This window comes from Leucopleurus acutus, assembly GCF_964270905.1.
Source record: "Leucopleurus acutus genome assembly, chromosome: 17".
Lineage (NCBI taxonomy): Eukaryota > Metazoa > Chordata > Mammalia > Artiodactyla > Delphinidae > Leucopleurus > Leucopleurus acutus.
The window spans coordinates 55,854,995-55,876,578 of NC_139159.1; the positions used below are offsets into that span (position 1 = coordinate 55,854,995).

Consider the following 21,584-nt stretch of genomic DNA (forward strand, 5'->3'; position numbering starts at 1 on the left):
TTGGCAGGCAGATTCTTAACCACTGTGCCACCAGGGAAGCCCCCATGGGTATTTCTTTACATATTACATTATGAGTGTTATTTTTCTGTTAAAAAAAAAAAAACACTTTAACAGAGAAACCCCAAACAGAATAGATTTTTTTTTTTTGTCTCTTAAATAATATTCCAGAATGTACAGGTAGTCCAGGGTAGATAAGTCCTTCTGCTTCAGTAAGTCATTCAGAGACTCAGATTCCTTCTATTTTGTCATACTACCGGACCCTAGAGCTATAGTTCCTAAACTGTATGCCAAGGTACTTCAGGGCTTGCATTACACTCATGGGGTACTGTAGGATACTTCAGATTTTCCAACAAAACACAATGAATGTGATAGCGTCTATTAAACACTAAACAAACTGTTGGCTCAAGGTAGTTCACATTTGCAACATTAGATCCTGCAGTATGTTTTGATGATGTTCTTGAATATTTGAGATAAGTTTTTGTTTACTTGTATTTTGGGTAACCTATCTTGGCAAAGCTAGGTTGTAATTCAAAGCAAGTACTAAACCAAAATTAATATGGAACAGAAAATAAGGGTGAGTCCAAGGCTTGAGGAGCTGTGCAGTATCCAACAGGCACACACATTCCATTAATAAGTAATTGTGGTTATTAAAGAGTGAAATCAACATATTATTTTTTCTTTAAATTCATATGTATTTTTTTCTAATGGCTACTAAGCAGATAGGACATACATAAGTATTAAATTGTTTGGGCCTAACTACTTAATCAGTGGAATTGTTAGGTATTTCTTTTGGCCTAGGAGTACTGTGAAAAAAGTACTGACACAGTAAGAGTAGCATAGAATAAAAGAGGAAATGGAGGGCAATCAGCTCTTTTTTTTAGTGGATATGATTTAGAAGTTACACACAATTCTGTTCACAGCCTATTATCCAGAGCTTAGCCACCTAGCTGCAAGGGAGGCTAGGAAATGTAATCTCAAGCTAAATGGCCATTTTATAACTACTAAAACTCTGAAGATTAAGTGGCATTGAATTTATTGTTAGAAGTAGCATAGCCAGAAAAAAACTAGGTTAAAGCAGGATGAGTGTGGGTATTAATGCCAGGAGGCTGGAGGTTAAAAAGAAGTAGTTGTGTTAACAGTGGTGATAAATTATAGGTGCTTTTCTCTTTGTATCTGTTATTTTCTAAAACTTTTGTTGAATATAGATTACTTTTAGTATAAGATACTGCATTTGATTTAAAAATATTAAGGACATTTTTGTTGTCACTATGAACTTCTCTTGTCAACGTAAATATGTTTAGGATTGATTGTATATTCAGTTTTAAAGAAAACTGACCCTTTGTTAGAATAAGCTTTTCTTGTCAGAAAGAACCTAGATCATGTGTTCTAAAATACCAGGTTTACATCATAAATTTAGTAGTAGACTGTATTACTTTTTTTATTCATCCTTTAAACAAAGTATGATTTCTAAACTTAGCTGACTTTACCAACTAGTTCTAAGCAGATGCTTCATAGATTATTTGAAATGAAGCAAGTGACTAATCATTTATAATAGCTACCATTTTTTAATGTGTTATTAAAAAGCAGGCACAGTCTAGTGTCTAGCTATTTTAAATGTCAGTTAAATCCTTACAACAACCTTGCAAAGGTAGGTTTGAATACCTGCCTTTTACAGATGAGGATACTCAGGCCGAGAGATAGGTAATTCTAACTAGATTCATAATTAATAGAAGTAACATTGAAAACCATGGTTTACACAGATTCCATAGCCCATGCTCTTAACAACTCTGTGACAATACTTATCTTCTTTAATATAGTACTTTTCCCACTAATCCTTAAAACTTGGGTACCGTTTATAGTTCAACCCAGTGATTTTCAAACTTCTTAATAGTTTAATAGTAATCTTAATGAGAAACCAACTATGTAAAGCAAAAGCCAGGCCACCCTGGTTAAAATAGCATAGGTATCCGAGAGCTTCACTTACAGAATTCACAGTACTCTTAGGAGCATGGTTTGAAATCAGTTTGTGTTTTTGTTTTTGGCTTTATATTCTTCCTGAGTTTGACTATAATTCTGAATCCTAAGCCAAAAAGCTGTTGGGTTATCCTGTCCAGTACTTTTAAAATATTTAAAAGATATTTGATACATGCCTTTTCTTTTCATATCTTAACAAATTTTTCTTTTCATATCTTAACATTGTTAATTATTAAAATAAATAATTCAAAAATTGAAAAAGACCTTCTCTTATAAGCCTTAAGTTACTGTCCGTAGTGCTTTTTTACCCATGCTTGTTTTGGTAGTTTCTTGAAATAAATTATTTCGTTTTTGTTTTAGATCTGGCAGAGGACGGAAATTAAGTGGAGACCAAATAACTTTGCCAACTACAGTTGATTATTCATCCGTTCCTAAGCAGGTAATTTTTTTTTTTGAATGTTGAATAAGTGTTCCAGAACCATATTTTTCAAACTGGATTGCCGACCATTAGTATGTCATGAAGTTAATTTGGTAGTCAGGGTCAGGATTTTTATTGTTGTTATTAAATTTTTTTATTCTAAAATTTTTATTTTGTTCTTTATTTTCTGTTTCTTTGCTGAGGATTTCTTTTTTTTTTATTGGTTTTAAGAGTGTTTGCTATTGCTTATTGAAGCATTTTTATAATAACTATTTTAAAGTCTTAGATAATTCCAACATTTATATCATCTTGGGGTTTGTGTCTGTTGATTGACTTTTTCCATTCAAGTTGAGATTTCTTCATTGTTCATTTGCAGGTTACTTCATGGTTATGCTGAATATTATGTTTGGGACTCTATCTTATTTAAATACTATAAAGAATGTTATTATTTATTATTTTATCAGGCAATAAACCTGGTTAAGGTTAGATTGCAAGTTCCAAGTCTCCTTCTGTGGGCTGTAGTTTTAATGTCAGTTCAATTTTTAAAGCAAAAAAATTTTCTTTTGTTTTGTTGTTTGTATTTTTTTAATGGGTAGAACAGAATGTCCAACTCATAGAATATTTCTTTTAAACTTTTCATCTAGTTTTGGTATGTGGTATAAAATTTGTATTTTCCCATTGGTCAAAAAAGTTTGAATAACCAATGTTTTAGAAAGCTCATTTTTCTAATAAATGATGAATTAAATTTAGACAGATGTTGAAGAGTGGACTTCCTGGGATGAAGATGCACCCACAAGTGTAAAGATTGAAGGAGGGAATGGGAATGTTGCAACACAGCAAAATGCTTTAGAACAACTGGAACCTGACTATTTTAAGGACATGACACCAACTATAAGGAAAACCCAGAAAGTATGTTAAAGATTTGTGCTTTTGGAGATAAAACTATTAAACCACTCTTCAGATTCCTATAATTAAAATTAGTATAATTGGTATTTGTTAGAAAGCCTATTTCTAATTAGCAATTGTGTTTTCTGTCATTTTAAAGAAGCTTATATATTCAAGTGACCTGGACACAGATCTAGTAAATTGTAACCCCAAGTCTTTTAAAATTGTGTCTAAGCATTTATAGAAATCCTACTGTATGTCAGATTCTAGACTCCAGTCTCTGCTATGGAGACTAAGCTGAATAAGATACAGTTCTAACCTTAAAAGATTAGTTCACAGTTTAGTGATGTCTACAAACTGATAAGTAGTTTCCATTGTTTATAACCATTATCAAACTGATGCAAGGCTCTGAGAACTTAGTGTAATTGTTGTGGGTTTGTGTAGTCATCCACACTTTATTTTATCCCTTTTGAGTTATATAGTTATACATGGACAATCACTTAAAGATGCAGGGAATTATTAGAAAAAGAACAATGGCTGAGTATTTTCCTTTCTTTTTATCAAAATAGTACATGTACATTTGAAAGTTATTTTTAAATATCTTTCTTTCTTTCTTTCTTTCCTTTCTTTCCTTTCTTTCTTCGTTGGGTCTTTGTTGCTGCGCGCCGGCTTTCTTAGTTGCGGCGAGCCGTAACTCCTCTTCATTGCGGTGCACGGGCTTCTCATTGCGGTGGCTTCTCTTGTTGCGTAGCATTGGCTCTAGGCGCATGGGCTTTAGTAGTTGTGGCACACGGGCTTAGTTGCTCTGTGGCATGTGGGATCTTCCTGGACCAGGGCTCGAACCCATGTCCCCTGCATTGGCAGGCAGATTCCTAAGCACTGTGCCACCAGGAAAGTCCCTGAAAATTGTTTTTAAATCAAAGAATATAGAAGAGCTTATAATGAAAAGCAATAGGGCTTCCCTGGTGGCGCAGTGGTTGAGAGTCTGCCTGCCGACGCTGGGGACACAGTTCGTGCCCCGGTCCGGGAAGATCCCATATGCCGCGGAGTGGCTGGGCCCATGAGCCATGGCCGCGGAGCCTGTGCTCCGCAACGGGAGAGGCCACAACGGTGAGAGGCCCGCGTACCGCAAAACAAAACAACAAAAAAAGAAAATCAATAGACTTCTGCCCCATCATTCTTCATACCAGTTCTACTTTCTTAAAGCAGCCACCCATAACTTTTTCTGTTTGGGCTTCTAGCATTTTTCATCATATCTGTATATAGTATTCTTATATTGCTATGTCTTGATTTACCAATCACAGATATTGTCCACTGACTGCATACTATGGTAAACGGGGGTTTATTTCATACCCTCTTACCCCCGTTTCAAATACGGTAATGTTTTTATTCCAATCTACCTCATCAGTCATCCTGCTGTTTTCAAAAGAAAAAAATACTTAAAGTTCCATTGTTCAATCAAGCATAGAAAATATTTTTTATAAATATACTTATAAAATGAGGACATTATTTATTCCACAATTCTCTAATAGGGTTTTTCATCCTCTTCTACCTTCCAGCCAGTTTCATCTGTATATTTATTTTTAGATTTTCAAGGCTGATAACATTTACATGCTGTAATCATAGTTGTTTTTGTTGAGTTGTCCAAATGCATTAAGTTGTATATTTTTCAAGGAGTTTTAAGTGAATTTCTTAGTAGATGAGTACCTTTTATTTTGAAAGTCTATTTTGCTGCTCTTAATAGGAACTCAGTATATTGCAATAGTACTTTAATAAATTAGTTAGAATGAAAATACTTTTAAGCTACAAAACTAATACTACTGGCCTGAAAGAGTTAATGTATTCATAGATACCCACATGCTTAGAGAACTGGTTATACTTTTGGTAGGATATGATACATGTTCTTGTTTAATACAGTGACTAAAAATGCCTAATTATATTTTGGGGGCTCCAGGGAAAGTAGGGAAAGAGGAAGAGGAAAATTTATTGTTTTAGAAAAAAGTGAAATATAGTTTTTCTTAGTATGCAACTGATTTGTGTGACAATTGCCTAAGAATTTTGGTGCTCTATATAGACTTTAAAAAAAATTTTTTTACATTGTAAATTTTAAAAGAAGAAAGGTAGAACATATTTTAAATAATTATAAAATGCTTTGGTCAGTTAATTTGTCTGTGTTTATATAGTGATGTGTAAAATGTTCCTATAATTCTCTTTCGATTAATCTTTCAGATCATTATTAAGAAGAGAGAACCATTAAATTTTGGCATCCCAGATGGTAGCACAGGTTTCTCTAGTAGACTAGCAGCTACACAAGATATGCCTTTTATTCATCAATCTGTAAGTATGCTAATGGTATCTAGGCAAGAGCTTTTTTTTCATTTCTATTTTCTTAAAAGAAGAAGAAAAAAATTAAAAGGAATTGAACATAGTATTTGTATTTGTATGACTTTGAAACAGGTGTAGCAGATCAAGAGAGGTTACCAATCCTGTCCTTTTATGAGATTATAAATTATATCAGATATGAAGATCAGGGTCCATTGTACACATAAAAGATAGAGACAAAAATGTTATTGAAAAATATGACCTTTACATTTTTAGGTCTTTTGTCATTTACAGACAGTTCTGGGTGTACTCTGATGCTTTCGCAAAAATGTTCCTATAAAAGGGTTTCATCTTCAAGGAATTCATGGAAAAGACTCTGACAAGTACAGGTTTCTGGTAACTGCCTATACTGCTGAACTGAATGAATAAGCATTTTCAGAACTCTAATGGAAAACTGATGAATTCATAAAAGTGCTAACAAAAGATCAAGATGGAAAAAAAAATTACATGGGACTGAGTGAACTGATGAGGATGATTATAATTTTTGTGACTTTCTGTTTGAATAAAAATAAAAAAATCCCACAAGGACTCAGAGGCAAAAGATATACAAATCAATTTTCACTGCAAAGTAAAGGACCTGTTACAGTGGAGTATTACTGGACTGAATGTCAATATTGTGACATAGTGTGAGTGTGTTTCGTGTTTGGTAATTGCAGTCGTTGCTTTTGTTGTGGTCATCCATTTGCAATGCTTGGTGTCAGTTTATTTATCTCTTGTAAAAATAAAATACAGTGTGTGTGTGTGAAAAAAAAATATGACCTTTAAAGAGATTACCACTAAAATTTAACCTTAATAGCAGGTTATTTTTAAGTAAGTTATGAATTGTTTCCCTAGTAGAGTATATTTACATTTAAAGTGTGGTTTAACTTAAAATAGATTTGACTTAAATACAACACTTCTATGGACAAAAGTAGTGAGGAAAGTATATAGCTGTGATTTTCAACCTTGGAGGCTATCAGAATCAACTTTGAACTTTTTTTTTCTTTTTTTTTTTGTTGATACAGAGATGTCACATTTAATTTATTTGAAACAAATTAAAGGGAAAAATCATTGTGGAAACTCTCCTATAAATGACTGAAATTCTTATATCAAACTAAGTCATTTTTTTATCTGGTGTTGATATGAGAAAACTCTTTTCTCAGTAGAAGTGCTCTATTTCTTAAATTAGCTCCATAAATCTCTACATTCTTTCCAACTGATTAAGACAAGTTCACATTTGGAATATGAGGAGTCTGAAATGGAAGTCGAAGGTACTCAAAAGTATATATAAAGTACTTTCTAGACTAAAAGCTTTCCTTAGAACTGCGATATAAAAAGCAGTGACTAAATATATAAAACGATAGCCAGATTACCAATAAGTGTACATCTCAAACGCAAACCATTACTTTGCATTTAGGGAAGAAAAATATTAAATTCTTGCATCTTGCTTAATGTTCAATCTGCTTATGTAAGTAGATATTGGTTTTTTGGGTTTTTTTGTTTTATTCAAATAGTCACAAAAATTAAAATCATCCTCATCAGTTCACTCAGTCCCATGTAATTAATTTTTTTTCATCTTGATCTTTTGTTAGCACTTTTATGAATTCATCAGTTTTCCATTAGAGTTCTGAAAATGCTTATTCATTCAGTTCAGCAGTATTGTCAGTTGCCAGAAACCTGTACCTGTCAGTCTCTTCCATGAATTCCTTGAAGATGAAATCTGTTTATAGGAACATTTTTGCAAAAGCATCAGAGTACACCCAGAACAGTCTGTAAATGACAGAAGACTTAAAAATGACCACTGTTAAAGATTTGATGAAAGTTCATGATAATACAATTGACAAGGAAATTTAGTTATTTCTGAGATATACATTTTAAAGTATTAACTAGGATTATGACTTATAACATTCTACCAGTACATATAAGATTTTTAGGAATTTCATGTAATGTCTGAAACATTTATATTAATATATTTCCATACAAATAACCCAAAGAAAGTTTAGTATTAGTTTTTGTTTTTAATAAATTTATTTATTTTTGGCTGTGTTGGGTCTTCGTTGCTGTGCGCAGGCTTTCTTTGGTTATGGTGAGTGAGGGCTACTCTTCGTTGCGGTGCGCAGGCTTCTCATTGCGGTGGCTTCTCTTGTTATGGAGCACAGGCTCTAAGCACTCACGCTTCAGTAGTTGTGACAAGTGGGCTCAGTAGTTGTGGCTTGTGGGCTCTAGAGCGCAGGCTCAGTAGTTGTGGTGCACGGACTTAGTTGCTCCACGGCATGTGGGATCTTCCTGGACCAGGGCACGAACCTGTGTCCCATGCATTGGCAGGCAGATTCTTAACCACTGTGCCACCATGGAAGCCCTTTTTTTTTTTTAATTTTTAAATTTAATTTTATTTATTTTTTTATGCAGCAGGTTCTTATTAGTCACCAATTTTATACACATCAGTGTGTACATGTCAATCACAATCACCCAATTCAGCACACCACCATCCCCACCCCCCCACGGCTTTCCCCCCTTGGTGTCCATACGTTTGTTCTCTACATCTGTGTCTCAACTTCTGCCCTGCAAACCGGTTCATCTGTACCATTTTTCTAGGTTCCACAGGCATGCATTAATATACAATATTTGTTTTTCTCTTTCTGACTTACTTCACTCTGTGTGACAGTCTCTGGTTCCATCCACGTCTCAACAAATGACTCAATTTTGTTCCTTTTTATGGCTGAGTAATATTCCATTGTATATATGTGCCACTACTTCTTTATCCATTCGTCTGTCGATGGGCATTTAGGTTGCTTCCATGACCTGGCTATTGTAAATAGTACTGCAATGAACATTGGGGTGCATGTGTCTTTTTGAATTATGGTTTTCTCTGGGCATATGCCCAGTAGTGGGATTGCTGGATCATATGGTATTCTATTTTTAGTTTTTTAAGGAACCTCCATAATGTTCTCCATAGTGGCTGTATCAATTTACATTCCCACCAACAGTGCAAGAGGGTTCCCTTTTCTCCACATCCTCTCCAGCATTTGTTGTTTGTAGATTTTCTGATGATGCCCATTCTAACTAGTGTGAGGTGATACCTCATTGTAGTTTTGATTTGCATTTCTCGAATAATTAGTGAGGTTGAGCAGCTTTTCATGTGCCTCTTGGGCATCTGTATGTCTTTTTTGGAGAAATGTCTGTTTAGGTCTTCTGCCCATTTTTGGATTGGGTTGTTTGTTTCTTTAATATTGAGCTACATGAGCTGTTTATATATCTTGGAGATTAATCCTTTGTCCGTTGATTCGTTTGCAAATATTTTCTCCCATTCTGAAGGTTATCCTTTCGTGTTGTTTATGGTTTCCTTTGCTGTGCAAAAGCTTTGAAGTTTCATTAGGTCCCATTTGTTTATTTTTGTTTTTATTTCCATTACTCTAGGAGGTGGATCAAAAAAGATCTTGCTGTGATTTATGTCAAAGAGTGTTCTTCCTATGTTTTCCTCTAAGAGTTTTATAGTGTCTGGTCTTACATTTAGGTCTCAAATCCATTTTCAGTTTATTTTTGTGTATGGTGTTAGGGAGTGTTCTAATTTCATTCTTTTACATGTAGCTGTCCAGTTTTCCCAGCACCACTTATTGAAGAGACTGTCTTTTCTGCATTGTATATCCTTGCCTCCTCTGTAAAAGATTAGTTGACCATATGTGCCTGGGTTTATCTCTAGGCTTCCTATCTTGTTCCATTGATCTACGTTTCTGTTTTTGTGCCAGTACCATATTGTCTTGATTACTGTAGCTTTGTAGTATAGTCAGAAGTCAGGGAGTCTGATTCCTCCAGCTCCGTTTTTTTCTCTCAAGACTGCTTTAGCTATTCGGCGTCTTTTGTGTCTCCATACAAATTTTAAGATGTTTTGTTCTAGTTCTGTAAAAAATGCCATTGGTAATTTGATCGGGTTTGCATTGAATCTGTAGATTGGGTAGTATAGTCATTTTCACAGTATTGATTCTTCCAATCCAAGAACATGGTATATCTCTCCATCTGTTGGTATCATCTTTAATTTCTTTCCTCAGTGTCTTATAGTTTTCTGCATACAGGTCTTTTGTCTCCCTAGGTAGGTTTATTCCTAGGTATTTTATTCTTTTTGTTGCAATGGTAAATGGGAGTGTTTCTTTAATTTCTCTTTCAGATTTTTCATCATTAGTGTATAGGAATGCAAGAGATTTCTGTGCATTAATTTTGTATCCTGCAACTTTATCAGATTCATTGATTAGCTCTAGTAGTTTTCTGGTGGCATTTTTAGGATTCTCTATGTATACTATCATGTCATCTGCAAACAGTGACAGTTTTACTTCTTTTCCAATTTGTATTCCTTTTATTTCTTTTTCTTCTCTGATTGCCGTGGTAGGACTTCCAAAACTATGTTGAATAAGAGTGGTGAGAGTGGACATCCTTGTCTTGTTCCTGATCTTAGAGGAAATGCTTTCAGTTTTTCACCATTGAGAATGATGTTTGCTGTGGGTTGTCATATATGGCCTTTATTATGTTGAGGTAGGTTCCCTCTATACCCACTTTCTGGAGAGTTTTAATCATAAATGGGTGTTGAATTTTGTCAAAAGCTTTTCCTGCGTCTATTGAGTTGATCATATGGTTTTTTTTTTTTTTTTTTTTTGCGTTATGCGGGCCTCTCACTGTTGTGGCCTCTCCCGTTGCGGAGCACAGGCTCCGGACACGCAGGCTCAGCCGGGCCCAGGGCCCAGCCGCTCCGCGGCATGTGGGATCCTCCCAAACCGGGGCACGAACCCGCGTCCCCCGCATCGGCAGGCGGACTCTCAACCACTGCGCCACCCGGGAAGCCCGATCATATGGTTTTTATTCTTCAGTTTGTTAATATGGTGTATCACATTGATTGCTTTGCGTATATTGAAGAATCCTTACATCCCTTGGATAAATCACTCTTGATCATGGTGTATGATCCTTTTAATGTGTTCTTGGATTCTGTTTGCTGGTATTTTGTTGAGGATTTTTGCATCTGTATTCATCTGTGATATTGGTCTGTAATTTTCTTTTTTTGTAGTATCTTTATCTGGTTTTGGTATCAGGGTGATGATGGTGGCCTCATAAAATGAGTTTGGGAATGTTCCTTCCTCTGCAATTTTTTGGAAGAGTTTGGGAAAGATGGGTGTTAGCTTTTCTCTAAATGTTTGATAGAATTCACTTGTGAAACCATCTGGTCGTGGACTTTTGTTTGTTGGAAGACTTGTTGTGTTTTTTTTTGCGGTACACGGGCCTCTCACTGTTGTGGCCTCTCCCATTGCGGAGCACAGGCTCTGGAGGCGCAGGCTCAGCAGCCATGGCTTGTGGGCCCAGCCACTCTGTGGCTTGTGGGATCTTCCCAGGCTGGGGCACGAACCCATGTCCCCTGCATCGGCAGGTGGACTCTCAACCACTGTGCCACCAGGGAAGCCCTGTTGGAAGATTTTTAATCACAGTTTCCATTTCATTACTTGTGATTGGTCTGTTCGTATTTTCTATTTCTTCCTGGTTCAGTCTTGGAAGGTTATACCTTTCTAAGAATTTGTCCATTTCTTCAGGTTGTCCATTTTATTGGCATAGAGTTGCTTGTAAGAGTCTCTTAGGATGCTTTCTATTTCTGCGGTGTCAGTTGTAACTTCTCCTTTTTCATTTCGAATTTTACTGATTTGAGTCCTCTCCCTCTTTTCTTGATGAGTCTGGCTAATGGTTTATCAATTTTGTTTATCTTCTCAAAGAATCAGCTTTTAGTTTTATTGATCTTTGCTATTGTTTTCTTTGTTTCTATTTCATTTATTTCTGCTCCGATCTTTATGATTTCTTTCCTTCTGCTCACTTTGGGTTTTGTTTGTTCTTCTTTCTCTAGTTCCTTTAGGTATAAGGTTAGATTGTTTATTTGAGATTTTTCTTGTTTCTTGAGGTAGACTTGTATAGGTATAAACTTCCCTCTTAGAACTGCTTTTGCTGCATCCCATAGGTTTTGGATTGTCGTGTTTTCATTGTCATTTGTCTCTAGGTATTTTTTGATTTTCTCTTTGATTTCTTCAGTGACCTCTTGGTTATTTAGTAACGTATTGTTTAGCCTCCATGTGTTTGTGTTTTTTTACATTTTTTTCCCTGTAATTCATTTCTAATCTCATAGCGTTGTGGTCAGAAAAGATGCTTGATATGATTTCAATTTTCTTAAATTTTCTGAGGCTTGATTTGTGACCCAAGATGTGATCTATCCTGGAGAATGTTCTATGTGCACTTGAGAAGAAAGTGTAATCTGCTATTTTTGGATGGAATGTCCTATAAATATCAATTAAATCTATCTGGTCTGTTGTGTCATTTAAAGCTTTTGTTTCCTTATTTATTTTCATTTTGGATGATCTGTCCATTGGTGTAAGTGAAGTGTTTAAGACCCCCACTATTATTGTGTTACTGTCGATTTCCTCTTTAATAGCTGTTAGCAGTTGCCTTATGTATTGAGGTGCTCCTATGTTGGGTGCATATATATTTATAATTGTTATATCTTCTTCTTGGATTGATCCTTCGATCAGTATGTAGTGTTCTTCCTTGTCTCTTGTAACATTCTTTATTTTAATGTCTATTTTATCTGATATGAGTATTGTTACTCCAGCTTTCTTTTGATTTCCATTTGCATGGAATATCTTTTTCCATCCCCTCACTTTCAGTCTGTATGTGTCCCTAGGTCTGAAGTGGGTCTCTTGTAGACAGCATATAGATGGGTCTTGTTTTTGTATCCATTCAGCAAGCCTGTGTCTTTTGGTTGGAGCATTTAATCCATTCACATTTAAGGTAATTATCGATATGTATGTTCCTATGATCATTTTCTTAATTGTTTTGGGTTTGTTTTTGTAGGTCCTTTTCTTCTCTTGTGTTTCCCACCTAGAGAAGTTCCTTTAGCATTTGTTGTAGAGCTGGTTTGGTGGTGCTGAATTCTCTTAGCTTTTACTTGTCTGTAAAGCTTTTGATTTCTCCATCGAATCTGAATGAGATCCTTGCTAGGTAGAGTAATCTTGGTTGTAGGTTCTTCCCTTTCATCACTTTAAGTATATCATGCCACTGTCTTCTGGCTTGTAGAGTTTGTGCTGAGAAATCAGCTGTTAACCTTATGGGAGTTCCCTTGCAGGTTATTTTGTCATTTTTCCCTTGCTGCTTGCAATAATTTTTCTTTGTCTTTAATTTTTGCCAATTTGCTTACTACGTGTCTCGGTGTGTTTCTCCTTTGGTTTATCCTGTATGGGACTCTGTGCGCTTCCTGGACTTGGGTGTCTATTTCCTTTCCCATGTTAGGGAAGTTTTTGACTATAATCTCTTCAGATATTTTCTTTGGTCCTTTCTCTCTCTCTTCTCCTTCTGGGACCCCTATAATGCGAATGTTGTTGCGTTTAATGTTGTCCCAGAGGTCTCTTAGGCTGTCATCATTTCTTTTCATTCTCTTTTCTTTATTCTGTTCCACAGCAGTGAATTCCACCATTCTGTCTTCCAGGTCACTTATCGGTTCTTCTGCCTCAGTTATTCTGCTATTGATTCCTTCTAATGTAGTTTTCATTTCAGGTATTGTATTGTTCATCTCTGTTTGTTTGTTCTTTAATTCTTCTAGGTCTTTGTTAAACATTTCTTGCACCTTCTCGATCTTTGCCTCCATTCTTTTTCCGAGGTCCTGGATCATCTTCACTATCATTATTCTGAATCCTTTTTCTGGAAGGTTGCCTATCTCCACTTCATTTAGTCATTTTTCTGGGGGTTTATCTTGTTCCTTCATCTGGTACATAGCCCTCTGCCTTTTCATCTTGTCTCTTTCTGTGAATGTGTTTTTGTTCCACAGGCTGCAGGATTGTAGTTCTTCTTGCTTCTGCTGTCTGCCCTCTGGTGGATGAGGCTATCTAAGAGGCTTGTGTAAGTTTTTTGATAGGAGGGACTGGTGGTGGGTAGAGCTGACTGTTGCTCTGGTGGGCAGAGCTCAGTAAAACTTTAATCCACTTGACTGTTGAAGGGTGTGGCTGGGTTCCCTCCCTGTTGGTTTTTTGGCCTGAGGCAACCCAACACTGGAGCCTACCTGGGCTCTTTGGTGGGGCTAATGACAGACTCTTGGAGGGTTCATGCCAAGGAGTACTTCCCAGAACTTCTGCTGCCATTGTCCTTGTCCCCACGGTGACACACAGCCTCCTGCCACCTCTGCAGGAGACCCTCCAACACTAGCAGGTAGGTCTGGTTCAGTCTCCCCTGGGTTCACTGCTCCTTCCCCTGTGTCCCGATGCACACACTACTTTGTGTGTGCCCTCCTAGAGTGCAGTCTCTGTTTCTCCCAGTCCTGTCAAAGTCCTGCAATCAGATCCCACTAGTCTTCAAAGTCTGATTCTCTAGGAATTCCTTCTCCCGTTGCCGGACCCCCAGGTTGGGAAGCCTGACGTGGGGCTCAGAACCTTCACTCCAGTGGGTGGACTTCTGTGGTATAAGTGTTCTCCAGTCTTTGAGTCACCCACCCAGCAGTTATGGGATTTGATTTTACTGTGATTGCGCCCCTCCTACTGTCTCATTGTGACTTCTCCTTTGTCTTTGGATGTGGGGTATCTTTTTTGGTGAGTTCCAGTGTCTTCTTGTCGATGATTGTCCCTTTGAACTTTTTAAAACACATCACTGTCCAGACCCCTCCCCAGACCCTAGCTTTTAAGTATGTTTTGATTGATTAATTATTGATTAGTAATTATTGACTGCTTGATTACATTAGTTATCCATTGTTGTATAACAACCCCACACTTAGTGGCTTGAACAACAATAAATATTTTTTTTATCTCATAGTTTCTGTGGATTAGGAATCCACAGAATTCCTAATTCTGTGATAGCTCTTTTTATACTAAGGATATTAACTCTTTTCTGTCATCGTTTACAATTTTCACTTTATTATCGGCTTTATAATTTAGTTTGGATGTTTTTGATGGGCAGATGTATTTAGTTTTTAATGTAGCAAATCTGTTAATTAAAACTTCTTTTTTACTTAGAAGACCGTCTCTACTAAAGGATCAGTTACTCTTTTTTTTATGGTCATAGTCATTTCACCTTTTTTGTATCTAAATGTTTTATACACTAAAAGTCAAACACCTCAGTGGAAAAATGGATAAATTTACAAATAAGAAATAGACATACCTGCTAACGTGAAGAAAAGTTTGATCTTATTAGTTCTCAAAGAAATTCAAAGTAAATTAACAAGACACCATTTAAAATCTTAACATATTAGCAAAGATAGAAAAGAAGGCAATTACCTACTCGTATTGACAAAAAACAAGGAAACAAGACTTCCACCTACTGCTGTCAGGAGAATAAGTTGGTATAACTTTTCAAGAGAGTCATTCAGTGACTTTGAAAATCCTTTTCTTTGATTTAGCTAGTTTACTTTTAGAAATTTACATTAAACATACAATCAGAAATTTTTTAAAAAAATTTTTTAACAGTGGATTGTATCTCATTTATGGTTAAGAGCAGAAAATTCAACACTTTTTATTTCGGTTTTAGGTCTAAGTGCTCAAAAGAGAATATAATAAATCTGTTCACAGCTTGATGCCAGTTATTTTATGCATGTAATTATTTCCCCACCAACTAAACATTCTAGAATGAGCATTTTCATTGTTTGTGGAAGGAAAAAGTGAACTTTTAGAGGTCTGGCCTGGGGAATAGTAGAAGGTAGTGTGGCCAGCCCGATGGTATCAAGTAAGTAAGACAGGCAAAAGGAAGCACGATATAGAAGTACTCCAATAAAGAGTAAATTTTGCCTGACTTGTCATTTTTGCCTGGGACCCAGAGAGTAACTGCCACTGAAAAATCTAGAAAATTACTTGTGCTTAAATGGAGATGACTATGCTAGTTTGGAGACGTTGGTTCTTCCAGTTCATCTCCCCAGCACAGAGTAGTCCAGTCAGGCATCTCTAATCCAGCCTGGGATCAGTCTGTCTCTTCTCTTTCCTCCACCCCCCACTCCTTCTTCTTATTGAAAAGAGAGATAACAGAGAGAACAAATGTTCTATTCTTGTCTATTCCAAACTAAAGTAGGCAAAAAAAGAAAAGTTAATATAAAAGGAGTATCGTTTAAAACATAAAATAGGAAGAAACCTGGACTTGCCAGGACTGTTGAGTATGGAAGGTCATGCGTCTCAGGAAATCCCTCAGTTCCAGGCACACCAGGGGCAATCATTTGAGCCTATATAGGATGTGTTAAGAAAGTGGAGAAGATACAGGGCAATGACAAGGTCTGAGTTATGCTTTAAAAGATACTCTTCTTGGGCTTCCCTGGTTGCGCAGTGGTTAAGAATCCGCTTCCCAATGCAGGGCACATGGGTTCGAGCCCTGGTCCGGGAAAATCTCACATGCCACAGAGCAGCTAAGCCCGTGCACCACAACTGCTGAGCCTGTGCTGTAGAGCCCGCGAGCAACAACTACTGAAGCCCACGCACCTAGAGCCCGTGCTTCGCAACAGGAGAAGTCACCACAATGAGAAGCCCACGCATCGCAACAAAGAGTGGTCCCCGCTCACTGCAACTAAGAAAGCCGCGCGCGCAGCAGTGAAGACCCAACACAGCCAAAAAATAAATAAATAAAAAAATAAATTCTTTTAAACAAAAATACTGTCTTGACCACTGAGTGGAAAAAGGATGGCTCTTGACCATTGTAATTTTGCTTTGTTTTGTTTTATTGTAGCCTGAATTAGGTGACTTGGATACCTGGCAGGAAAATACCAATGCATGGGAAGAAGAAGAAGATGCGGCCTGGCAAGCCGAAGAAGTTCTGAGGTATTTGAGTAATATTTACACTGCAACCTGAGTAGAAGAACTGGTTTTGTTCATGTCGCATTTAAGGTCAAGAAAGCTTATTCTGCCAAATGTTGTATTTTTCGTCATTCTCATTTGAACCTTGATAATATGGGATAGTTTTTTTTGTATTTCAGACTACATATGCTATTTTATATGATTAAAACCTCACAGAAACCAACAATTTAAAGCAATATAGATACAAAAGAATAATTTATTAATGGAGAATGAGACCTTTTACATATATACACCATATTGAACTATATGCTTTATACTTCATTCCCTATAAAATATATTTATCTCTTGAAATGTCCTGCCGTGAAATGTGAGTCACAACAATGTATGTTCTCAAGGTCAGAAGTTATACCTTTAGTTTTGTTTCCCCGTGGTCTGGCATAGTGCCAGCACTGCTCATTTGAATAGAGCAGTGAATAGCACTGCTATTTGAAAATAACTTGTGCTGTACTCTACATTTGTATGTGTACTTCAATTTATGTACTTGAAAGCCCTGAGGTAGATGACATAAGTCATATACTTACTGCCTGCTCTACAGAAAATATTATTCTGGAGGTTTTCAAGTTTGTTTTTGTTGGTTATGTTCTTATTTTTTTGTTTTTGTGAGCAGTAACTTAATTCTTGCTACTACCACATTAGGTCAAAAAGAAAATTTACCTTGAGAGAGTCTGTGACTGTCATCACTGATGAAAACTCAGATATGTAAATGTATCTAAATTACTTTTGCATTTTTCAAGATGATAAAGTAAAATATAGAAATGTGTTTTTTTCAAATATGGCTTTTATAATTGGGATAGAAAATGAATTACTCTTTATTTGACTATCTTAACGAAACAGCTGATTTCATTTTTGTGTTGTCCTTTCCTGTCTTTACCAATAAATTATAATTACCTTGAACAACCAGCAGAGGGTATAGTTAAATAACTGGGAGTTAAGGCTGACCTTTTTTTGATCTTGTCCTTACTGTTTTCAGCATTTTTTTTTTTTAAACAGGAAGGGGTCACATTAGTAAATTTGTGAGAGTTTTAAATATTTAGTTCCTGCTTGATAATTATTCAGTATAAAGGAAATAGTGTAAACATTTATGTTGCATGGATTTCAAAAAAGGTGTCACTTATTTTTTCATTTTTTATTTTTTACTCTGTTTCTTTTGGATAAATCATAGATACAGAAGTCTGGGTATTTTAAACATTTTGGGGATTCTAGTGATGATTGGTGTCATCAACCACAAGGATGATAAAGGAAGGAGCTATTCATTTTGAATCCAGTAATCTTAGTGCCAACACTGTAGAGTTTATGAGTTCACACGTAGCTGAACATTCACTGTACAAAAACCTTTTCTTTTTCACCCTATCTTCTTGCACCCTGAACAAAACAAAACCAAAAAACTCAAACTTAGTGCTTTTGATATGACAGCTTGGGAGAGGGAGCCTATTAGTCAGTAATAGACATGTTTCTTGCTTCAGGTTGCATAAGTAGAGCCAAAAACACTTCCATATGTTGTTACCGCCCTCAGGATAACACTGAGAATTTTAAAAGTGTATCCATAATCCATAGCCTCTAACCTAGCCTGTTCCCCACTGCAACTTTAAATACTGCCAGTACTATGATCAGTATCATTAAGGAAAAAGATTCTGGTACCTTAGTGATTCCAGACATGTATCTGGACAGGAAAAATATATTTTGTCTGCATTAATGTCTAAGTTGCCTCTTGTACCAGAAATATTAATTGTTGATGTTTATATATCAGCTAGTAACTAGGTCAAAGCTCGATTATCTTACGTTTGTAACCTAGCCAGCCCTTTTTAATTCTTTTTCTCTTTCTTTTTTTGCCACAGACATTTTGATGTTTTTAGTGCAGATATCAGTTTTGCTTGAAAGTGAGCAGAGCTAGTGAAAAGTAGATTTTTTAAAACTATTCTTTTGAAATTTTAGTTAATTGATGGTGACGGTCAAAATGTTGCCCAAACTAAGGCTCTCTACTTTCTTGAATTTTGGTCATCCATACCTCTGCTTACTCCCATTTGTAAGTATGATTGAGAAGTGTATATACATTTCACTCACTATAGCAGCTTTGAGCTGTCCCATATATGGGTAATCCACACTAGATTTTTCTCTATATAATCCAGTGTTGCCTATCTGCTGCCCAGCTGTGCCCTACAGCTTCCTTCCTCAGCCTTGTGTGCTTCTTGACTTACTTTCTCATATCCTGAACCTTCAGACCCAGGACCAACTTCTGTTCTTCTTTCTCCTATTTCATCACCACACTCCTACTCCCACTTCCCATACAAATCAATAAGATAGAGCATGTGGAATCTAAAATATGACACAAATGAACCTATCTACGAAACAGAAACAGACTCACAGACATAGAGAACAGACTTGTGGTTGCCGGGCGGGGGTGGGGGTGGATTGAGACTTGGAGGTTAGCAGATGCAAACTACCATATATAGAACGGATAAATGACAAGGTCCGACTGTATAGTATACAGACTATATTCAATATCCTGTGATAAACCATAATTGAAAAGAATATTTAAAAAAATGTATATATATGCATAAATGAATCACTTTACCATACAGTGGAAATTAACAGAACATTGTAAATCAACTCTACTTCAATTTAAAAAAATCAATAAATATAGAGGGGTTTAGTGATTCTAGATCAGTGGAGTTAGGGAGGGACTGGGGGGAAGGTATTTCATAATGTGTAATTAGTAAATACCCACCATTCTGCCCCTTCATTAGTAGAGCTAGTCAAATCTTTAAATAGATTTCTAGCTTCTAGTTGGAAGTCATGTCTTAGGTTTCCATTTTCTCTTTGCTTTGTGCTCTGTACATCTGTGTTCTTGACATCCTTTAGCTGACTATTTTTAACTATTATAATAACAGAATATTTAATCCTAAATATCAGGCTTTTCTGAATGGTACCAAAAAGAAGGTGTGGTCCAATGGAAGTAGTGTTTTAGTGAAAATAATCTGAAGAAGAGGGATCAGGAGATGTGGGTTCTTAACCTTAATCTTATGATTTTGGACATTTCACTTAACCTGAATGCCCCATTTTACTTTTTTTTTTATTTTTTTGCGATACGCGGGCCTCTCATGTTGTGGCCTCTCCTGTTGCGGAGCACAGGCTCCGGACGCGCAGGCTCAGCGGCCATGGCTCACGGGCCCAGCCGCTCCGCGGCATGTGGGATCTTCCCGGACCGGGGCACGAACCCGTGTCCCCTGCATCGGCAGGCGGCCTCTCAACCACTGCGCCACCAGGGAAGCCCCCATTTTACTTATTTTTGAACCAGAGATAATACCTTTTTTATTTTGTAAGTCATGTTCTAAAGATTAAAAAAATATATACTGTTTTTGAAAATCTTTGAAATTTCAAAGCAGTGAGAAGAATGAAGACTTTTTAAACTTAAATTTGATGATAATAAAAGGACAGTGCTGTTTCTTTCTGGAATTTATTCGCCATTTTACCTGTGTAGTGTTTTCTAAAAGTAAAAATACGAATATGTTTCTTTTCAGGCAGCAGAAGATAGCAGACAGAGAAAAGAGAGCAGCAGAACAACAAAGGAAGAAAATGGAAAAGGAAGCACAGCGGCTAATGAAGAAGGAACAAAACAAAATTGGTGTGAAACTTTCATAACAAAATGTCCTTCAGATGCATAGTGCCAGTGGGAGAAATATGAGCTCCACAACCCAAGCAACATTTGTATGGAGCTAAGAGTATTTCCAGAATACAGATACTCTGCTTGATTTTGATGCATTCATCAGGCCATACAGGACACCAGGATTCTCTCAAAGTCCCTTGAACTCTTGGTGATTGAGACTCAACACAAAAGACTTGTGAGACAATATTTTCTTCAACATGTTCCAACTGTAAGACCATTGTTTGCTGTAGATAAATTATTACAAATGGAATATATCAGTACCTCTTCAAGCTAGTGTTTCTAGCTAATTAAATGGGTGTAAATTTTATGGTGGGAAAGAACTCTGCTGTCTATAATGCTTTCCTTCAATGTGCATAATGATAAAATAAATAATTTTAAATATTCTTTTGTTTCCATGATTACCTGACCTAAATCAGACAGACTTGCAGAGCTTTAACTTCTTATTTTTGTTGTCAGAAGCTGGTATTGGCACACATTTCCTTTAACTTGAACTGGTATTCATTAGGGATCTGGTAATTTCAGTTTTCAAGAAAATGACATTAAATGCAATAATTTTATTTAGTACAAACATTTTGTACATCATTGTTTTCTTTCAGATGGTGTTGTTATACATATTTGTCATTTATATTACATGTATAAACATATTGAAAATCAGTTAAAATGGCAAATTTGTTTTACATTATTATAACTTGTGAGTTTTAAAAGCTAGTATTAGTAGTTTTTCCCTGTCATTGTAGATTTTAAGATGTTATGGTATCTTTACGTACCTTAGTTCCTCGCCACCAAAAGGTATTAATTTACAAATGCATATAGCCTTCAGTTTTACTATTTCAAAGCTTTTAGATAATTTCTGTATCAGTTTTATATATCTGACATAATACAGGTTACCTATGTTGTTGACTAAGGTAACGTTATTGATTTATTAAAACAAGATAGGAATAATAATACTTCTATTTTCAGATGTTGACTAGCTCCAAAATAGTTTTCAGGAAATAGATATAGACTGTGTTCATAGGGAAAAATGTAGATTTGATAGTTTAAAATCTCATTAATTTTGTCTCCACAATTAAAATACATCCAGCCTGACCTTCTATGGCTTTAGAATTTAATATTTTTACTTTCTTAAAAGCTGTTGCCCAAATGAACATTTTGTGGATTTTGAAAATGTCGTAAATACTCTACAGGCCAAATACTGCTAATTTATTTGAATTAAAGTGATATTTCATGGTAAAATCACAAACTATACAACGAGCTAAGTTCTTACCCTAAGCTTCCAGACTAAATGCAATTTATTTTTTATTTTTAAAAAATTTTTATTGGAGTACAGTTGATTTACAGTGTGTTAGTTTCAGGTGTACAGCAAAGTGGAATCGGTTGAAATTTAACTTTGATAAAAAAACTTCCGTTATAGCCCCAAGCTATATTTTCAGTTATGTTTATTAGAGAGTTT

At 36.0% G+C, this 21,584-nt stretch overlaps 1 protein-coding gene across 1 annotated transcript in view; it reads left to right on the forward strand.

Moving 5' to 3' along the window:
• Positions 1-20,693, forward strand: part of EBAG9 (estrogen receptor binding site associated antigen 9) — a 31,056-nt gene extending 10,363 nt beyond the window's left edge. Inside the window, exons 4-8 of the mRNA XM_082858322.1 lie at positions 2,335-2,413; positions 3,143-3,301; positions 5,507-5,614; positions 16,343-16,434; positions 19,989-20,693. Of these exons, the coding sequence (XP_082714448.1) occupies positions 2,335-2,413; positions 3,143-3,301; positions 5,507-5,614; positions 16,343-16,434; positions 19,989-20,109 (559 nt within the window). The 3' untranslated portion in view covers positions 20,110-20,693. The remainder of the gene's footprint in view (positions 1-2,334; positions 2,414-3,142; positions 3,302-5,506; positions 5,615-16,342; positions 16,435-19,988) is intronic.
• The last annotated feature ends 891 nt before the right edge of the window (positions 20,694-21,584 follow it).